The sequence below is a fragment of the Bufo gargarizans genome, chromosome 4 (assembly GCF_014858855.1).
Source record: "Bufo gargarizans isolate SCDJY-AF-19 chromosome 4, ASM1485885v1, whole genome shotgun sequence".
NCBI classification, from domain to species: Eukaryota; Metazoa; Chordata; class Amphibia; order Anura; family Bufonidae; genus Bufo; species Bufo gargarizans.
The window spans coordinates 354149298-354171808 of record NC_058083.1 but is presented as its reverse complement, the minus strand read 5'-3'; the positions used below and the strand labels follow the sequence as shown (position 1 = coordinate 354171808).

The 22511-nt window shown below is 44.6% G+C and overlaps 1 protein-coding gene across 3 annotated transcripts in view; it reads right to left on the bottom strand.

Annotated features, from left to right (window-relative positions):
- The window catches only part of PDE10A (phosphodiesterase 10A), a 333722-nt gene that overhangs the window by 34507 nt on the left and 276704 nt on the right, over positions 1-22511 (bottom strand). For 2 of the 3 annotated variants that reach the window (XM_044292077.1, XM_044292078.1), the window contains exon 18: positions 398-570. In XM_044292077.1, the coding sequence (XP_044148012.1) occupies positions 398-570 (173 nt within the window). The remainder of the gene's footprint in view (positions 1-397; positions 571-22511) is intronic. The other variant, XM_044292079.1, reaches the window with a different exon arrangement.

Genomic DNA, 22511 nt, shown 5'->3' with positions numbered 1-22511 from the left:
GGACAGGTTATTTTATTTTTTGCAGACCACAGAACGGAGCCACGGATGCGGACAGCACACAGAGTTCTGTCCGCATCTTTTGCGGCCCTATTGAAGTGAATAGGTCCGCATCCGAGCCGCCAAAACTGCAACTCGAATGTGGACCAAAACAATGGCCGTGTGCATGAGGCCTTATCCTGAGGATAGGTCATCCATATCTGTAGCCCAGACAATTCAGTGGTTCCTGACAAGTTCACTGGGCGCAACAAAACAAAACAAACAAACAAAACACACGGTCCTGGTCCAAATGCTGCATTGTGAACTTCTGTTTCTGATGATGCAATTACCTTATAACTCAGATTTCAATAATTTTCACCACCTACACCTTATAAAGTGAAAAATATATCCATTACATTACCTGTGCACCTGGTTGTTAAAGTTGAGGGCTCCTGTTTGGTGGAGCTCTTCCAGATGTTTTCTATTTCCAAAGTACAGTGCAAGGTCTGTGGCAATAATGGCTTTGCGGATTATCTCCAAAACGTGCTCATACTCATTGGAACTCAAGTTAGAGAAGATGTTGTGCCCTTCCAGCTATGCGAAACAATAAAACATAGATAAAAAGCACAATGTCCTGTGTTTTCCAGTGATATAATCAAATCTAAACTTTTGCTGACAATCTCTAGAAGTAGTCCAATAAAAATAAAAATAAATGAGAGATGGTATATGAACATGGTATGATATTGGATACCATGATCTGCACAGTAATAGGTTTCATCAGTAACTGGGATTGTGTGAGCTATTAAATACTGATCAGCCATAACATTTAACCCCTTCAGTACCAAGACACTTTTCACCTGGAGTCCCAGGCCAAATTTTGCAAATCTGACATGTCACTTTATGTGGTAATTAGGGATGAGCAAATTTCTAAAAAAATTTGATTCAACCGGTTCGCTGAATTCTCCGAAAAAATTGGTTCTATCCGAATTTTGTTTGTGGCAAATCGTGTAAAAAAACGGCTATTTTCTGGCTGCAGAAATCCTATATAGTTGTGCAGAACACTGTACCTTAGGACTCATGTACATGACCGTTGTGTGTTAGCCGTCTGCAAACCGTGGATCTGAAAAACACAGATGGCGTCCGTGTGCATTCCGCAATTTGCAGAATGGCAAGGACAGCCTTTAATATAACTGCCTTATATTTTTTTTGCGGACCACGGAACTGAGCAACGGATGCGGACAGCACAAGGAGTGCTGTCCGCATCTTTCACGGCCTCACTGAAGTGAATGGGTCCTCATTTGAGCTGCCAAAACTGCAGCTTGGATGCGGACCAAAACAACGGCCGTGTGCACGAGCCCTTACAGTAACAAGCATAGGGAGTATGCTGTGGTAGTGAAATAATAATGTGAGTCAGTATGACATGCAGATGACAGGTGTCGCTCTTGCACACGAGCATTGTGGATTTGGTCTGGATGCGTTGCGGGAAACCTGCGTGAGTGCGCATGCAATTTCAGTAAGGTTTGGCTGCGATTGAGTTGTTCAGTTTTTTACACGCGAGTGAAAAGCGTTTTAATGCGTTTTGCACGCAAAAAAAAAAATGAATGTGGTACCCAGATCCGAATGCGGACTTCTTTAGTGAAGTTCGGGTTTGGGTTCGGTGTTCTGCAGATTTTATTATTTTGCATTATAACATGGTTATAATGGAAAATAATAGCATTCTTTAATACAGAATGCTAAGCAAAATGTCCCTTGAAGTTAAAAATGTATAAAAAATTTACTCACCTCATCCACTTGATTGCGCAGCCGTTATAGTCTTCTTTCTTCTTCTTGCAGGACCTGCAAAAGGACCTGTGCGTACGTCATCGCGCTCTCCACGTGGTGAGCGTGGTGACGTCAGCGCAGGTCCTTTTGCAGGTCCTGCAAGAAGAAGTAAGACGACTATAACGGCTGGCGATCAAGTAGAGGAGGTGAGTAAATTTTGTATTATTTTTTTAACCCTCAAGGGCCTTTTTATTTAGAAATCTGTATTAAAGAATGCTATTATTTTCCATTATAACCATGTTATAATGGAAAATAATAAAGTGAATGGACCTCATCCCTATTTAATAACATCCTCTCTTTAGCAACCATCCGTGAAAATCTCATAGCATCCGCACTTGCTTGTGGATTCTATGCAATTTTCGTGCAGCCCCATTCACTTCTATGGGGCCTGCGTTGCGTGAAAAACGCAGAATATCGAACATGCTGCAATTTTCACGCAACGTACAAGTGATGCGTGAAAAACATTGCTCATGTACACAGCCCTATTGAAATGAATGGGTCAGGATTCAGTGTGGGTGCAATGCGTTCACGTCACGAATTGCACCCGTGTGGAAAACTCCCCCGTGTGAAAGGGGCCTTAGACTCACTGCACACTTCACTTATTTGGGCAGTTAGGGGGCCAAAACTGACACTCAACTGTGAACTCAGCCTTACAGGTCAATGTTAGCGTCAAGAAGAAGTGCACTCCTTTTACACCGTCATCAGTTGATTCCACATAGATGTCTACAGAACCTATTTTATTAAACACTTATACAATTAGAGACCCTCGACAGAGTGGAGTGGGTGTCAGCGGTAAATTTGTGTTGTGGAGCATCCACCTTCACTCAGTCAGCATTTGGTGAGTAATCCATCAGCATTGCTAAAGCCCCCAAAAATAGGAGTGGATCCAAAACAGAGAAGACATATGAATGGAATCTTTGCATGTCTTCTGTGTTTTGTACCCACTCCTGCTTTTGGCTACCAGACCATATTCCAATTCTGATGCAAAATAGGCACCATGTCATGCAGGCCTTACAGCTGTTACATAGACAGGATCTGTTGTGCGTCTCATTTTTCCTTCCTTCTGACAGATCAGAAGATGGGTCAAATAAATGATGATGTCAGGCAGGCCGAAAGGCAAAATAGTGGCCCAGTCATGAAGTGGGGAGGGTGTGAACAGCATGAGGAGACCACAGAGTGGCACAATGACAGAGTCTGGAGGTGGCAGCAGCATAAGGAGGAGGCCACAGAGTGGCACAATGACAGTGTGGAGGTGGCAGCAGCAGCATCAGGAGGCCACAGAGTGCCACAATGACAGTGTGGAGGTGGCAGCAGCAGCATCAGGAGGAGGCCACAGGGTGGCACAATAACAGTGTGGAGGTGGCAGCAGCAGCATCAGGAGGAGGCCACAGGGTAGCAGAATGACAGTGTGGAGGTGGCAGCATCTGCATCAGGAGACCACATACTGGCAAGGTGACATAGGGTGGAGGTGGCAGCAGCATGAGGAGACCACATACTGGCAAGGTGACATAGTGTGGAAGTGGCAGCAGCATCAGGAGACCACAGAGTGGCAAGGTGACATAGTGTTTAGGTAGCAGCAGCATCAGGAAACCACAGAGTGACCCGGTGACAGAGTGGGGAAGTGGGTGGCAATACCAGTACCAGCTGAAGATTTCGGGTGAAAGAAGTAGCACTTGGCATCAGATGTGTGGCATAAGGCAGATAGCAGCATCATAATAGTAGCTGAGGCAGGTAGCCAGAAGAAACTAGTCTCTTTTGTCAAAGTGTTCGTGTGGCACCATGGATGATCTGGTCTGATGCATCAGGTGTTGGTGGGTGGAAATCCTTGCTGATCCACGCCTGATTCATTACAACAAAGGTCAGTCTCTCCACATTTTGGGTGGACAGGCGAGTTCTTAGGGTAACTATGGTCCCCGCCGCACTAAACACCTGCTCTGATGCCACACTACTGGCCAGGCAGGACAGCCTTTCCAGCGCAAACTCTCCTAGTTGCGACCACAAATCCAGTTTGGCTGCTGTCACACTGGGCAGGATACAAGATACAACAGAAAACCACAAAACAGGTGTCTAGGCCAGAAGCTGGGGATAAAGGTCACCTCCTCACTAATCCCTACCAGCTCTCCCTAGACTTCTGTGCCCACATTCAGACCCTAAAGATGGGAATAAACTGTGTCCCCATGCCTAAGGCTGAAGATTCACTAAAATCCCTAAGATGGTGAAAGAGACAGCCTGCTTCATCAGGATCTGGAGGGGGCAGGCGTATTTCTAACAGCCTAGACAGAAAACAAAACCAACTTATCTTGTTACTGAGCAGATTCATTCCTTCCTTGATTCCTTCCTTCCTTTCTTTCTTCCTTGATTCCTTCCTTCCTTGATTCCTTCCTTCCTTTCTTTCTTCCTTGATTCCTTCCTTCCTTGATTCCTTCCTTCCTTTCTTTCTTCCTTGATTCCTTCCTTCCTTGCTTGATTAATTCATTCATTTATTCATTCATTTATTCATTCCCCACACAGGACACTGGGAAGGGGCGTAATTTAAACTCATACAAAAGATCCCACCCAGTGCACCTAAAGGGAAACAAAAAACTACACACGTGCTGCTAACCTGGCAGACCTCCGCACATAACCTGAGATGGGCATGACAGCTGCCCAGTAATCCAGCGGATCTTCAATGTGAGGTGGCAGGGTGCTGTCCAAGTATGCCACCACCTGCTGGTTCAGGTCCTGCTCCAAGTCTAGCTGCTGCTGGTGAGTAGTTTCTTCACTATGCGGGTGAAGAAAGCTGCTCATCAGAGACTCATCTATCTCACTCACCATTCACATTTACACCAAATTTACGCTTTAGTTACATATTCCTCTCTCTCTCTCTCTCTCTCTCTTACTACTGGCATATCCATCTCAACTATTCCACTTCCAGAATGGCCACCGCTACATCCATACTACTTGACACACACGCGCAGCACGTTCCCACATTCAAGAACACATAGCGCATGTGCTCCCCATTATAATATGGTCGCCGCTACCACACACACAAGCACGCGTGCGCCTCCCTTAACAGTGCGCCTCGTTCTTATTACACATGCTCCAGCGTCTCAATGGGCACACAGGAAGCAGGGCACCTCAGGCATATTTATGGACACCAGCACCACTGCTCCACATCTCAGCCCTGCCATAGTCCACATCCGGACAGCCAGCCCTCCAACACAAAATCTTTTGGTAAGCCTATTTTTCCTCAATATCTCGCTCTCCCTATTTTACCCCTCTCCACCTAGTATTTTGAATTACATTATTCCATGCTTAATCCTCTCCACCTCGTACCTTGAGATATTTCAGCATCATCATTATATCTGCTAGCCAACATATATGGACATTATTCTGAATTACTCTAAATGCATACCTATGTACCTATACTGTACCTCCAACCCAGTTCCCCTCCCACGTACTACCTGTATTATTCTACAGTCAGGTCAAAAATATTGGGACGTGGACACATTTCTATCATTTTTTGCTCTATACACCACCACAATGGATTAGCTTAAACTGCAGACTGTCAGCTTTAATTTGAGGGTATTTACATCCAAATCAAGTGAACATGTAGGAATTACAATAGTTTGCATATGTGCCTCCCATTTGTTAAGGGACCAAAAGTAATGGGACAGAATAATAATCATAAATTAAACTTTCACTTTTTAATACTTGGTCGCAAATCCTTTGCAGTCAATTACAGCCTGAAGTCTGGAACGCATAGACATCACCAGACGCTGGGTTTCATCCCTGGTGATGCTCTGCCAGGCCTCTACTGCATCTGTCTTCAGTTCTTGCTTGTTCTTGGGGCATTTTCCCTTCAGTTTTGTCTTCAGCAAGTCAAATGCATGCTCAATCGGATTCAGGTAAGGTGATTGACTTGGCCATTGCATAACATTCCACTTCTTTCCCTTAAAAATACTCTTTGGTCGCTTTTGCAGTATGCTTTGGGTCATTGTCCATCTGCACTGTGAAGTGCCGTCCAATGAGTCATAAAGCATTTGGCTGAATATGAGCTGATAATATTGCCCGAAACACTTCAGAATTCATCCTGCTGTTTTTGTCAGCAGTCACATCATCAATAAATACAAGAGAACCAGTTCCATTGGCAGCCATACATGCTCATGCCATGACACTACCACCACCATGCTTTACTGATGAGGTGGTATGCTTAAGATCATGAGCAGTTCCTTTCCTTCTCCATACTCTTCTCTTCCCATCACTCTGGTACAAGTTGATCTTGGTCTCATCTGTCCATAGGATGTTGTTCCAGAACTGTGAAGACTTTTTTTAGATTTTTGGCAAGCTCTAATCTGGCCATTCTGTTTTTGAGGCTCACGAATGGTTTACATCTTGTGGTGAACCCTCTGTATTCACTCTGGTGAAGTCTTCTCTTGATTGTTGACTTTGACACACATACACCTACCTCCTGGAGAATGTTCTTGTTCTGGCCAACTGTTGTGAAGGGTTTTCCCTGGTCTTCCGGGTCTTTTGGTGTTGCTGAGCTCACTGGTGCGTTCCTTCTTTTTAAGACTGTTCCAAACAGTTGTTTTGGCCACTCCTAATATTTTTGCTATCTCTCTGATGGGTTTGTTTTGTTTTTTCAGCCTAATGATGACTTGCCTCACTGATATGGACAGCTCTTTGGATCTCATCTTGAGAGTTGACAGCAACAGATTCCAAATGCAAAAAGCACACTTGAAATGAACCCTGGAACTTTTATCTGCTCATTGTAATTGGGATAATGAGGGAATAACACACACCTGGCTATGGAACAGTTGAGAAGCCAATTGTCGCATTACTTTTGGTCCCTTAACAAGTGGGAGGCACATATGCAAACTGTGTAATTCCTACACAGTTCCCCTGATTTAGAAGTAAATACTCTAAAATTAAAGCTAACAGTCTGCAGGTAAAGCAGAATTCTAATTCATTGTGGTGGTGTATAGAGTCAAAATTTTTAGAATTGTGTTTATGTCCCAATATTTATGGACCTGACTGTATGTCCACCCCTCTACACCTCGTATTTTGAATTACATTGTTCTATCCTTCCTACCCTGTACCTTGAGATATGTCAGCATTATCACTATATCTGCTAGCTAACTTATATAGACGTTATTCTAAAAAAAAATGGCCTCAGATGCCATCTACCCCCTACCCTCTTCACCAATAATCAAGAAAACAACTTTCAACAGATATTGAATAAGTGCTCATTAGACCTGATCTTATTTAACCTAGAGTTTCTTCAAAAGTTAGCACTAAGACAAAAGAAAATATTAACACAATCGAGTCACAACTGACAGCCATTCTTCCATCTGAAGATGTCACGGCCCTGAAGACCAAGAAAGATTGAACACTGGCTGAACAAAGAAAGATCCTTCAAGAAAGGAAACGGATTAAATTCCAACCAGATGCAGACGACTATACTTCCAACAGTGTGTACAAATGGGTGGAGAATCCATCTTGCAACTACACAAGATCTTCAAGAATTGCCATTACAATTTGACCAGCTCTGGCAGCTAGACCTCCCATGGACAAAGACATCCACCGACTTTTTTTCAGGACAGCGCAGAAGGGCAAATAAACCCGCAGGTTGCAAAGCTCCAGAATCCAACACCAGACCAATCCCGACACGATCTCAGGTAAGACGAAAGGCCTCTCCTTCTGTCCGGTACCACATTACGACAAAAACCACCCATTTCGCTAGACATTATTTGTGCTCCAATGTCCTCCTCCTCATCCTCTAGTTCAGCCCCCACAGGGCTCATGTGGCCGTGAGATCTAGGCACCACGTCTCCAGTCCCCTGATCAGCCACATTTACCAGCATCAGTTCCAGGACATGAAGCAGTGAAATGACGTTGTCCATCCCGTAGTCATGGCGACTGGTCTCATCAAAGGGCCTGAGCAAACGTCAGGTCTCACGCATGAGCTGCCACTGGCTGACATCGAAGTTACACAGGGGAGTAGTCCTGTCCGCTTGGATCATCAAGAAATCGTTTATGGCCTTTCTCTGTTCGTATAGTCGGTCCAACATATGGAGGGTGGAATTCCAACAGGTGGAAACGTCGCATATCAGCCTATGTTGGGAGATGCCGTTCTGCCGCTGCAGCTCTGGGAGGGTGTGCTTTGCAGTGAACGAGTGGCTAAAGTGCATGCAAAGCTTCCTGGCCATTTTTAGGATGTTTTGCAGATGGGTGGAAGAATTCAGGAACCATCTGACAACCAGATTAAACATGTGTGCCATGCAGGGCACATGGCTCAGCCCTCCTTGACGCAGCGCCGACACCATGTTTTTCCCGTTGTCTGTCACCATCATTCCGATGTTGAGTTGTTGCAGAGAAAGCCAGGATTCTAATTCTTGATGAAGGACATGGAGCAGTTCCTCCCCTGTGCGACTCTGTTTGCCCAGGCAGACGAGGTTTAGAACAGCGAAACACCGCCGTGCCCTGCTCATGTGGTATGCTGGAGGGGCACTGTGAATTGTCCCTGCAGTGGAGGCTGAGGACACTGTGGAGGATGAGGAGGCAGAGGCGGACATTGTTGCAGGACCTACGGCGTGAGAACGTAGACACAGAAGCCACGTCACCTGGCCAAGTTGCTGGTGTGGCTGTGCAGGAACCACATTCACCCAGTGAGCCGTAAAGGACATGTACTGTCCCTGACTGTAGTTACAGCTCCACACGTTGGCACTGCCATGCGCTTTGGCAGACACCGACAGGCTTAACGACTGGCCCATCTTGGGTTCTACATACGTGTGCAGGGCTGGAACTGCCTTTTTGGCAAAGAAATGACAGCTTGGGACTCTCCACCTCGGCTTAGCACAAGCCAACAGTTCTCTGAAAGGTACAGAGTCCACCAGTAGAAAAGGGAGGGACTGCAACAGCAGCAACTTGGCCAAGAGCACATTCAGCTTCTGAGCCGTTGGATGAGTGCACGCATACTGTTGTCTCTTGGAAATCGCTTCAGTGATCGATTGCTGATGGAATGACTGATGAGGAGTAGGAGCATCAGGACCAGCAGATTATGGGAAGGACAGACAGCTCCCTTCGGCTGAGGAGCCTTGACTGCCTGAAATCTGCCTGAAATTGGGTGATGCTATGGATGCTGTGGCAGGCTGGACCACCACATCGGAGCCACGGTTATCCCAGGCCACTTTATGGTGACACTGCATATGTTTATGCAGGGCCATGGTGCCAACATTGGCACCCTGGCCACGCTTCACCTTCTGCCCACAGATTCTACAAATGGCCATGTTCACCTCCGCCAGCAGCTTAACAAAAAACTGCCAGACTGCCGAGTAGGTGATCTTACCCCCAACACTCCGCACTGACTGACTGCTACCGCCGCTGCTTCCGTGAACCCCTGCACCACTACTTTCTGGGCTGGTAGGCTCCTGTGAAGCGGGTGGTCTACTCTGGCCACGTTTGGCTCCAGATCTCCCAATGCTGCCACCCTGCTGACTCCGGACCACGTTAGCGACTTGCTGGCTCCACTACTGCCTCACGGGCAAGCTGCCACCCTCTTCTTCCAATGATGATGAAGCCCCTAATTCACCCGGCTCCCAAGTGCAATCAGCTACATCATTATCGAGTATTGTCTGCACGTCACTGATGTCCTCCTCAACAGTCTCTGGGTCAGGAGCCTGACTGCTCGCAACATCTGCTCCCACGCCTCCTCATCACTACTTGCCAGCCTACCAGGGGAAGCGGCGAATGTCTCCTCCACATCGTGGCTGGCCAGTAGCTACTGACTGTCCTCTAGTAGCTCGTCCTCACTGTATAGAGGAGCTAAGCCCACCGAATGCTGTATAGAGGAGCTAAGCCCAATACTTGTCTGGCTGAGGGAACAGAAAAGGACAGAGGCAGGTTGAGGACAGGTGAGGACACAGGGCCTGCTCCTGGGCCATGCCAACTAAGGGTTGTGTCTGACGAATCCACCTTCTCTTGGATGGGAGTGTTTGATGTCACTTGGGACGAAGTGGATGACTAAAGCTACTTCCACACCTGCGTTTAGGTGCAGATCTGTCTAGTCCACACCTATAATGCAAATGCTTGTATCCGTTCAGAACGGATCCGTTTGCATTACCATGAACAATGTTCATGATAATGCAAACGGATCCGTTTTGACTTACATTGAAAGTCAATGGGAGGCGGATCCGTTTTCAATTGCACCATATTGTGTCAGTAAAAACAGATCTGTCCCCATTGACTTACATTGTAAGTCAGGACGGATCCGTTTGGCTCAGTTTCGTCAGACAGACATCAAAACGTGGCAAGCAGCGTTTTGGTGTCCGCCTCCAGAGCAGAATGGAGGCTGAACGGAGGCAAACTGATGCATTCTGAACGGATCCTTATCCATTCAGAATGCATTGGGGCTGAACTGATCCGTTTTGGGCCGCTTGTGAGAGCCTTGAAACGGATCTCAAAAGCGGACCCAGAAACGGCAGTGTGAAAGTAGCCTAAGTCAACCATTCAAGAACTGCTGGGTTGCTGGTCAAGAAACGGCCGCTAGATGACACAGGGAGCTCAGGCCTCTCGCTGCAACTCATGTTGCCATGCCCCTTACTCTGCTGCAACCTGTGCCTGCGCCAGAAACATTTAGGCCTCTACCGCACCCCTGTGCAGGGCCTGACATACTGTTAGATCAAATAAATAAATAAGGCAATTAAAACACGACAAAAAGTCTGTACTTTTCTCACTTCACCACACAACGGCTAATAAGCCCTTTTTTATTTCCACTAATACATGCCAAAGAAGGCTTTAGAACATATAACTGCACCACTGAACAGCAAATAATATTTTTTTGCCACTAATACACGCCAAAAAGGGCTATAATTTTGTCACTTCACCACACAACAGCTAATAAGCCCTTTTTTCCCTCTAATGCAAGCTAAATATTGCTTTAGAACATATAACTGCACCGCACAAGGGCAAATAAGACATATAAATATTTCCTTGTAATAAACCCTGTTAATGGCTGTATCAAACAGCAATTGCACCCCAATAACAAGAACGGTTTGCTGGAATTACAGAGCTTATAATGGCAATTTTGATCTCCAGTCAGTGCAGCAAGGTGTAATAGGATTGTTCCCATTACCCAGACTGTAAACTCCCCTACTGAGCCCTGTTCTGCTTCAATACTGTGGAATGATTCATCCCTATCCTTTTCCCTGAACTTCTATACAGCAAAATAAAAGTTTTAAAGTTTTTTCTACCACTGTCCCTAGCGCCTGCTGACATCTCTCCCTGCACTAAGTACACTGGAAAATGGCTGAATCCAAGCTGGCTTAGGCTATTTATAGGCCTGTGACATCACATGGCTGGCTAGCTGCTGACTAGCTGCATGCATGGCATTGTAGGTGATCCCTCACTCCCAGAGTTCCTTGCTCCATGTCCTAACACATGCAAAAAATACTTATATTATGTAAAACTGAAACAACCAACCCAAAAAATATTTGGTATTGTTGCGTCCGTAACAACCTGCTCTATAAAAAATAGCACATAATCTAACCTGTCACATGAACATTGTATATAACAAAAAATAAAAACGGTGTGAAAAAAGCTATTTTTTGTTCACTTGCCTCACAAAAAGTGTAATATAGAGCAACCAAAAATCATATTTACCCTATAATAGTACAAAAAAAAGCCACCTTATCCTGTAGTTTCAAAAATGGGGTCACTTTTTTGGAGTTTCTACTCTAGGGGTGCATCAGGGGGTCTTCAAATGTGACATGGTGTAAATAAACCAGTCCAGCAAAATCTGCCTTCCAAAGACCATATGGCGTTCCTTTCCTTCTGCGCCCTGCCGTGTGGCCATACAGCAGTTTACGACCACATATGAGGTGTTTCTGTGAACTACAGAATCAGAGAAATAAACATTGAGTTTTGTTTGGCTGTTAACCCTTGCTTTGTTAGCGGAAAAAAATGATTAAAATGGAAAATCGTCCAAAAAAGTTAAAGTCTAAAATGTAATCTCCATTTTCTATTAATTCTTGTGGAACACTTATAGGGTTAACGTTTGTAAAATCAGTTTTGAATACCTTGAGGGGTGTAGTTTCTAAAATGGGGTCATTTTTGGGTGGTTTCTATTATGTAAGCCTCAGAAAGTAACTTCAGACCTGAACTAGTCCTTAAAAAGTGGGTTTTGGAAATTTTCGGAAAAATTTCAAGATTTGCTTCTAAACTTCTAAGCCTTCTAACGTCCCCATAAAATTAAGTGACATTCACAAAATGATCCAAACATGAAGTAGACATATCAGGAATGTAACGTAATAACTATTTTTTGAGGTATTACTATCTATTACAAAAGTAGACAAATAGAAATTTGAAAATTTTGGGTACATTTTTTTTTATTATTAAAAATGCAATTTTTTTACTCAAATTTTACCACTATCATGAAGTACAATGTGTGACGAGAAAATCTCAGAATAGCCTGGATAAGTAAAAGCATTTTAAAGTTATTACCACATAAAGTGACATGTCAGATTAGCAAAAAATAGCTCTGTCAGGAAGGGGGAAATGGCCTGGATGTGAAGTTGTTAAAAAGAAATCATGAAATCAAAATGTTTTTGCGTGTCCATTTTCTGAAAGCCATATTTTTCAGTTGATTGTCTTGACTGTTTGATACCAGTTTGGTATACATACAACTTTTTGATAGCTTGGTATTACACTTTTTGTGAGGCAAGGTAACCCAAAAATGGCTGTGCACAGTTTTGTTTTTTTGTTTTTTACGGCATTCTCCTGATGGGGTGAATCAGGTTATATTTTTATAGAGCTGGTTGCGATGGAAATTTTTCTTTTTTTTACACTTTTATGTCTTTATTATGGGAAGGGGGCGTTTTCTACTTAATACTTTTTTTATTATTATGAAAAACACATTTTTTTTGTCCCAATGTGGGATTACAACTTTTGAGGGTCTGATCCCCTGTACAATGCATTACAATAGATTCTGTATGGGGGCTGAATCTCATAGGCTTCCATAGAAGGCAAGCCAAGATGCTTTGCACAGGCTTAAGGGTGCCTTCTCAGCCATTGGGTCTCTGTCACAACATCCCGGGGACCGGATGGGAGTGGGGAGGAGGCCTGTACCTCCACAAGTCCCGTGTATGCCTGTCATGCTGTGCTCAGGTGTTGTGCGGAGGTCTGCCAGGTTAGCAGCACGTGTGTAGGTTTTTTGCTTGTTTCGGGTTTGGAGTTGAGCTGTATCCGCCTCCCTTCAGGTGCACTGGGTGGGGTCGTTTGTGTGAGTTTAAATTACACCCGCTCCCAGTGTCCTGTGTGGGTTATACCTTCTATTTTGCTCTGAGGAAAGGTGGATTTGGTGTTTCTGCTCAGCTACAAGATAAGTTGGTTTTCGTTTTCCATTTTGTGTATTCTGTCTAGGCTGTTAGAGAGACACATGCCTCCTCCTGGTCCTGAGGAAGCAGGCTGCCTCTTTCCCCCTTTCCACCATCTTAGGTACTTTAGGGAATCTACAGCCTTAGGCATGGGGGCACGTTGGGCACAGAAGTCCAGGGAGAGCTGGTAGGGAATTGTCAGAAGGTGACCTTTATTCCCAGCTTCTGGCCTAGCCGCTTGTTTTGTGGTTTTCTCTGTGTTTTGGTATCTTTTTTTTTTTTTATTCGCTTTATTGAAAACACAAAGCAAGTATCAATGACGTAGGACAATATTCAGTAGCATTAATACAATTAAAGTATCCAGATAGAATGTACATACGACTTGAACATCATATTGCCAAGTAATTTAAGCAAAATCACAAGAAATAAAAACTTTTAACATCAAACACCTGTGCTGTGCCGTTGTTATTCTATAAGTACCTTGAACATAAAGACCCACCCAAGTAAAGTGAATATGAGTACAAAAACTGTGTATGACGTCTCAGCTGACCCAATTCCATGCACTTCGCTCAGCTCCTCCCATACGTCAAAATCAATGCTGTGCGGCATGTTCTGCACTTAAGGCCTCAGACAATCCACATGTTGAGTAAGCAGTACTTGAAGAAGCACACCATGTCCCCCACACCTTCTGAAATTTAGATGTGCAGCCCCTATTTTTGAACACTATATTTTCATATGGTATGATAGTGTTGACTAGCTGTTTCCATTGTGTCAAGGTAGGTGGTCTGTCGCCCATCCATCTCATGGCGATCGCCTTCCTTGCCAAGAATAGTACCTCTCTCAAGAATATCCTGACATGATGCGTATACATAGTGTCATCTAATATTCCAAACAGGCAGACCTTCGGATCTAATGGTACTGTGGAGCCCAAGAGATTAGTGAGTAATGCAACTACCTTGTCCCAAAACGCATGCACATACTGACATTCCCATATAAGGTGCCAAAAATCAGCATTTGCTGACGCACACCTGTGACAATCAGCACGTTCAAGTCTGCCCATCTTGTGTAATCGCAACGGGGTCAGATAGCTCTGATGTACTATGCAGACTTGGATACATTTATTATTCACAGCAGGTTATACTAGTGTGGGGGACTCTAAAACATCTGCTTCATCCTCATTAGAGAAGTCCGAGATCTTAGCTTTCCATTTACTTAGAGCGTGAATTGGGGTGCCTTTCAGCTTAACGTCTAACAGGTGGGTATACAATACTGAAATAAAGCCTCGCGGCCCTTGGGAACGGATAACTCCAATCATAGGAAAGTTGGAAAGCAGGACTGGGTTATTCCTGTAGTGAGCTTGCATTGCGTGCCTCAATTGTAGGAACCTATAGAACGCCTGCCTAGGTAACTCATGTCTGCGGCTCATGGATTCGTAGTCATTAAATACATTATTACTGTACAGATTGCCCAGTGTGACAACCCCATGTTCCTTCCAAAACGTTTTATCTTGCATCTGCAATAGATCAGGGAACATGGGGTTGTCCCAAATCGGGGTCTCCAGCAGTTCCGTATCCACCCCATGCAGCCCCCTGCCAGCCCTCCACACCTGAATGGCCACTCTATGAATCGGAAGCAATTGGCGTGCATGTAGGCCGGGTTGTTCTAACACAGACCATAAATTACTAACCCCCAAATAGTCAGCCAGCTGCCTCTCCTGTCTGCAAAGACCACTTACCGATGCTACCCAAGACTTTATATTCCTCAGCTGACCAGCCAAGTAATATAAATATACATCCGGTAGGGACATGCCCCCTTCCTTCTTAAAACGGGATAAATTAACTATTGAGAGTTTGGGCCTATTTGTGCCCCAAATGAAGGGTGATATTAGCGAGTTGAGGTTCTGGAAAAACCGTTTGGGAACCACATATGGCGCATGTTGCAAGATGTACAGGCATTTTGGCAATACAATCAATTTTATCAGATTGATTCTTCCCGGTGTTGATAAAGGTAAGTTCTGCCACACCCTGAACTTCTCCCTGCAATACACCAGTAGGGGCTGAATATTCAGAGCGTGGAAGGACGTCACATCTTTAGTGATATGTACACCCAAATACCTATAACTCTGTACCACAGGCAGCTCTCCTGAGTCGAACGCCTCCTCCAACTGGTATAGAGGACAGATAGTCGATTTGGACCAATTTATCCGCAGACCCGAGAATTGACTGAATGATTCGATCGTTGAAATCGCTCTAGGCAGTGTGATTTCTGCTTGTGACATGAAGAGCACCATGTCGTCGGCATACAATCCTACTCTGTCCTCTTGGTCACCAATTTGAACACCATGATACTGCGGGTCCGCCCTAATGCGCATGGCCAATGGTTCTATGGCTAATGCGAATAGTAATGGTGACAACGGGCAGCCCTGTCTAGTACCTCTCCTCAAATCAAAGCTGTCCGAGAGCATCCCATTCACCAAAACGCCCGCCTTGGGATTTTTGTATAGCAACTCTACCCAACGCCTGAATTTAGGCCCGAATCCAAACCTCCTAAGAACCTGAAATAAATACGGCCATTCAACCGAGTCAAATGCCTTTGCTGTATCGAGTGACGCCAATGCCCATCTCTCCTGTCTTCTAAGTCCAATCTGGGTCACAACCTGCACTCTCCTGATGTTGTCAGTGGTGGACCTGCCTGGCATAAATCCAGATTGGTCTGGATGAACTAAGGAGGTAACCACTCTACCAAGTCGTACCGCAAGTATTTTCGCTATAATCTTATAATCAATATTTAATAAGGATATCGGGCGATATGACCCGCACTCATCCGGTTCCTTGCCAGGTTTCAAGAGCACTACAATGGTAGCATCATACATTGTTTGCGGAAAGCATCCATTCCTGAAGGAATCATTGTACATTTTAAGCAAAAGAGGCGTATATGGGCAGAATATTTGAGATACACCTCAAGAGGTAGTCCATCAGGACCAGAAGCCTTACCCCTCGCCAGTTGAGAAATAGATTCCTGAATCTCCAGTATAGTTATGGGGGCTTCTAGGCTAACTACTGCTTCCTGCGATAGAGTAGGGAATTCCAGGTCTTCTAGATACTGCATTATATCGGCTATCCCATGATCCACCCTGGAGCCATAAAGGTCTCTATAGTATTCCTGAAATCTGCCCACTATAGCTTCTGGATCTGAAAGCATCTGCCCATCCAACGCTTTGACGCGCAATATAGCAGGGGATGCTTGACTCTGCCTAACGATGTGAGCCAATAGTTTACTAGACTGATTGCCCAACTCAAAGTATGTCTGCTTGGAGAAAAATAGCTTCCTTTGGGCTTTTTCCTTAAGCAGAGTCAAGTATTGTCTCCCTTTCGCCAACCATGCCTCCTTATTCCCATCATTGGGATCCGCAATATACACTGTATCTAATCTAGAGCAATCCGCCGCCAGGCTTTCCTCCGGTCTGGCCGCCGACTTTTTTATATATGATATAGTAGACCTAAGACAGCCTCTAAGGTATGCCTTCATAGTTTCCCATAATAGTGAATTATTCGATTCCTCCTCATGCCCTTCCAAAAACACTTTTAATTGGTCAGGAATGCGATCAGACGGTCCGAACAGGGTCAACCAAAAGGGATTAATCCGAGCTGAGCGTCTGATCACATCCCCATCCAGCCTCAATGTCAATTGTAAAGAGGTATGGTCAGATACGCCCCTCGGACCATACTCTATATCATACTTTAATGTACACACACCCGGGTTGCCCAGTGCGTAATCTATGCGCGACAGCGCATTATGGCTGGCAGAGTAACATGAATATTGCCTGGTATCAGGATACTTTAATCGCCACATATCCGTCCACCCAACTTCCTCCATCAATTCTGCCAAGGCTGTTTTGTTTGAGAAGTGACCATCGATAACCGCTACCGGGTGATGTCTATCCATACCTTTATCTAAGGTCATATTGAAGTCACCCAGGCTAATTATACGGGCAGACGGGTAAGAGGCCGCAAAACTCACCGCCTGTTGCACCACCTGCAGCGAAAAGGGCGGAGGGATATATAAACCAAGGATAACATACAATTGGCAATTGATGTAGGCAGCTACAAATACAAATTTGCTCGCCTTATCCACCTGACATGCATCCACCTCCCACCGGAGAGATTTATGAACCATGAGAGACACACCCCTAGACAGATTCGAATAGCAGGAGTGTTGTGCCCATTGAACCCAGGGCTTTTGCAATCGTTTCGTATTATCAGCTATTAAATGAGTCTCCTGTAGGCAAAGAATATGCGGGTTAAACCTTCTGACTGCAGAGAACACCATGGCTCTTTTTCTAGCGGCTCCCAATCCCCTGACATTCCATGACATCACACGTAACTCAGACATATTGGCACGATATAAAGGACCTCAGTAACTTTCCGCCCTTCCCATAAATTTACACTACAACCGACACAGCACAGAAAACAGAAAATTTGCATTGTCAGGCTCATCCTGACACATACTGTGAGTACCTGCATGGTATAACCTCGTACCATTCGCATCACTCTTAACAATAGAAACAGAAACAGTATACCACAATAGTATGGTGGCACTTCAGATTAACGGGGTGTGCTTATGGTTATTTACCAGTAGCACCTAAGATTTCGTGAATAATTCAGAAGAATTTCTGATTACATAGCCTAGGACCCAATCCCTAACCTCTGATGAGAACCCAGGCAGAGCATGGATGACCGAGACATTACGAACATTCTCCAACAGACTGGGTAGTATATGTACTGCGTTCTTCCTCTCAGTATGTTTAGTGTCCTCCTATCCTGACCGTCCACCACACAATACGCGATAAAGTCAGAATAGATGGGCAGTAGACTGAGTCAGGAGCGTCCAAGAAAGAAATGATCAGACTGTCCAAGTGTTACCTCGTGTCTCGACATCCAGTCCCCCGGGATCCGTTTCTAATGTGCAAACATCAACACACTTGTGGGAGAAAAACATTCACTGTTCTATCTTTGAGCTCTTGCGTTTCTCCCTCTTCCATCTAGCCAGTCAGTGGCTTCCTCAGGAGTATTGAAGAACCGGCTCACATCACCATCTGCCACCCTCAGGCGAGCTGGATACACCATAGAATATGGCAAATTCTTTTCACGCAGCCTCCGCTTCACTGCGCTGAAAGTGGCTCTGCGCTTCTGCAATTCGGAGGAGAAGTCCGGGAAAATCATAATGGTGCTATTTTCGAATTTCAGCTCCTGCTTGCTGCGCGCCATGCGCAGCACCAGATCTCTATCCATAGAGTTCAGCAGCCTAGCCAGCAAAGGTCTTGGAGGAGTCCCCGGTGGAAGGGGTTTAGCAGGGACGCGATGCGCTCGTTCAATGACGAATGCTGTTGAGAATGTGGCGTCCGGAAAAGATTCGTGAAGCCAGGTAGTGATAAATGCGCACGGATTATTACCCTCCGCCTTCTCGGGCAAGCCGATGATCCGCAGGTTATTGCGACGCGTGCGGTTCTCATAATCGTCGCATTTCTGCTGCCAGAAATTCACCTTTTGCTCCAGTTCCTGCACTTTTGTGGGGAGCGGCTGCAGGCGATCTTCCACATCAGAGATTCTATTCTCGGCCTCTTTAGCTCGGTCCCGAATGGCCTGCATGTCATGGCGGAGCAAGCCTATGTCCACCTTCACTTCCTCCAGTTTGCCCACCATAGACGTGCGGCAGACAGATATGGCTGTTAGTAACTGTTCAGTCACTTGCTTGAGAGACGGCTCGCTGGTCGACTGCTCTGCCTCCCCAGGTCCAGCTTCCTCTCCCGTCCTCTCTGCCGACGGCGAACGAGATCCGGCGCCATCTTGGTCTTCCACGCGGGCAAACTCCTTGAGTCTGTCTGCTGCAGATTGCGCTCTATTTCGAGCCATATTGCGGGTTTTTCCCGACCTCCTACCGGCTCGAGAGGTAATGTTTGCGGCGATGAATTCACAGGATAATACAGAAGTTAGGGGATTTGGGTCCGGAGCTCTCTCACACGCGTCCTCACATATCAACTTCCCGTGTTTTGGTATCTTATATCCTACCCAGCGTGACAATGCCAGAGTCAGCGCTGACCACAGAATACAAGGGATTAATACGCCATTCACAGTAATGGTTAAAGATAAATATGTTGTAGGAACAATTAAACTGTATCACTGATTTGTTATCCTACTTTAAAACTTAGCTTTTATCAGATAATATATATAAAATATATGTCCCACAGTAATAGTAATGATGACTGCATGGAGAAGAAAACATACATAACTTTGCTCAGACGTAAATTACTAGGTACTCCGTATATGTATGTAGCACATCAGTTTATGCATACACATACGTAGTCCTATCGCATAAATATAATACAATGGTTTGACCATTTATTATGATCCCCACTCACGGTTTGTTGCGTGGGCCAGGTGTGATCAAGATATTCCGGCTGCTTGCGTGATCAAGGGGGTCTGTGGTGGTTACCGTTGCCTGCTGAAACAAATATGGTTCCAGGTAAAGTTCAGTTGCTGAGTCGCTTCAGACAGGTAGGAGGATGTCCCTGATAGACTATTGTTCTCCTGCCTAAAAGCGGAGAGGTCTCCCGCCTAAATGCGGGAGAATCACCCCCTGCGGGGCGACCCCACTTCTCGGTGGCTGTCCCTGTTGTTCTGGCCCTGTTGCTGTCTCCTAATGCTGGCCTGTTAAGATGTTTCTTTCAAAAGTATTTCCCTTCTTTCAAAGGTATTTCCCGACGCGTTTCCTCTGCCAGGTGATGCTAACAGATTCATCAGGGGTGAAATGGATAGTTTGGATGGTATGGTAACCGTCAGCTCAATCGCTTTTTTGGTGGTGTCCCAGCTAGATTGCAGTCCAGAATGATGTCTGTAACTGCCCCCTTAAATATACCATTATATCAGGTCTAATTAGTGTGTTAATTGCTCACGTACCCTTTTTTCTCCTCATTTCTCTTTTTCCGGCGTGCGTTCCATTTGGGTTAGAGGCGGATACGGAACTACGTCACTCTGCGCATGCGCATTGTTTTACCTAGCCCCGTGGAACGCATCACGTGCACGTCGTGCGTCCAGTCAGCTGATCCTTTTGCCTATGACGCCACGCGTTTAGTGTGGAACGCATCGGCGTCACTGGATAATGGTCCGTGTTACTATGGAGCGCATTGACGTCATATTAAAGCGTCAAGGTGATTGGACAGGAGAGCTATATATCTTACTCCTTCCATCAAGTATGCACGGTCGTGAACAAAACATATTTATTTATATCTGTGTATATGTGCAGTATTAAAGAAGGTCCAGATATAGATGATATGGTCTGTCATATTGATTCCATATCACGCAGTTTTTCTGCATCCCGGTCCAATTCAATTTCTTAGTGTTGTCTATTTTTTCGATATACACATATACATCTGTATACACACACACATATATCTATATACAGTCATGTGAAAAAATTAGGACACCCTTTGAAAGCATGTGGTTTTTTGTAACATTTTTAATAAAAGGTTATTTCATCTCCGTTTCAACAATACAGAGAGATTAAAGTAATCCAACTAAACAAAGAAAACTGAAGAAAAGTCTTTTCAAGATCTTCTGTAAATGTCATTCTACAAAAATGCCTATTCTAACTGAGGAAAAAGATAGGACACCCTCACATGTATTCCCTCTTAACCACTTAAGGACCACAGGTTTTTACCCCCCTAGTGACCAGGCCCTTTTTTACAAATCGGCACTCCACAACTTTAGCGGTTTATCGCTCGGTCATGCAACTTACCACCCAAATGAATTTTACCTCCTTTTCTTCTCACTAATAGAGCTTTCATTTGGTGGTATTTTATTGCCGCTGACATTTTTACTTTTTTTGTTATTAATCGAAATTTAACGATTTTTTTGCAAAAAAATGACATTTTTCACTTTCAGCTGTAAAATTTTGCAAAAAAAACGACATCCATATATACATTTTTCGCCAAATTTATTGTTCTACATGTCTTTGATAAAAAAAAAAATGTTTGGGCAATAAAAAATTGGTTTGGGTAAAAGTTATAGCATTTGCAAACTATGGTACAAAAATGTGAATTTCCGCTTTTTGAAACAGCTCTGACTTTCTGAGCACCTGTCATGTTTCCTGAGGTTCTACAATGCCCAGACAGTAGAAACACCCCACAAATGACCCCATTTCGGAAAGTAGACACCCTAAGGTATTCGCTGATGGGCATAGTGAGTTCATAGAACTTTTTATTTTTTGTCACAAGTTAGCGGAAAATGATGATGATTTATTTTTTTTATTTTTTTCTTACAAAGTCTCATATTCCACTAACTTGCGACAAAAAATAAAAAATTCTAAAAACTTGCCATGCCCCTCACGGAATACCTTGGGGTGTCTTCTTTCCAAAATGGGGTCACTTGTGGGGTAGTTATACTGCCCTGGCAATTTAGGGGCCCAAATGTGTGAGAAGAACTTTGCAATCAAAATGTGTAAAAAATGACCGGTGAAATCCGAAAGGTGCACTTTGGAATATGTGCCCCTTTGCCCACCTTGGCAGCAAAAAAGTGTGACACATCTGGTATCGCCGTACTCAGGAGAAGTTGGGGAATGTGTTTTGGGGTGTCATTTTACATATACCCATGCTGGGTGAGAAAAATATCTTGGTCAAATGCCAACTTTGTATAAAAAAATGGGAAAAGTTGTCTTTTGCCAAGATATTTCTCTCACCCAGCATGGGTATATGTAAAATGACTCCCCAAAACACATTCCCCAACTTCTCCTGAGTACGGCGATACCAGATGTGTCACACTTTTTTGCAGCCAAGGTGGGCAAAGGGGCACATATTCCAAAGTGCACCTTTCGGATTTTGCAGGCCATTTTTTACACATTTTGATTGCAAGGTACTTCTCACACATTTGGGCCCCTAAATTGCCAGGGCAGTATAACTACGCCACAAGTGACCCCATTTTGGAAAGAAGACACCCCAAGGTATTCCGTGAGGGGCATGGCGAGTTCCTGGAATTTTTTATTTTTTGTCACAAGTTAGCGGAAAATGATGATTTTTTATTTTTTATCTTTTTTCCTTACAAAGTCTCATATTCCACTAACTTGCGACAAAAAATAAAAAATTCTAGGAACTCGCCATGCCCCTCACGGAATACCTTGGGGTGTCTTCTTTCCAAAATGGGGTCACTTGTGGCGTAGTTATACTGCCCTGGCAATTTAGGGGCCCATATGTGTGAGAAGTACTTTGCAATCAAAATCTGTAAAAAATGACCGGTGAAATCCGAAAGGTGCACTTTGGAATGTGTGCCCCTTTGCCCACCTTGGCAGCAAAAAAGTGTCACACATCTG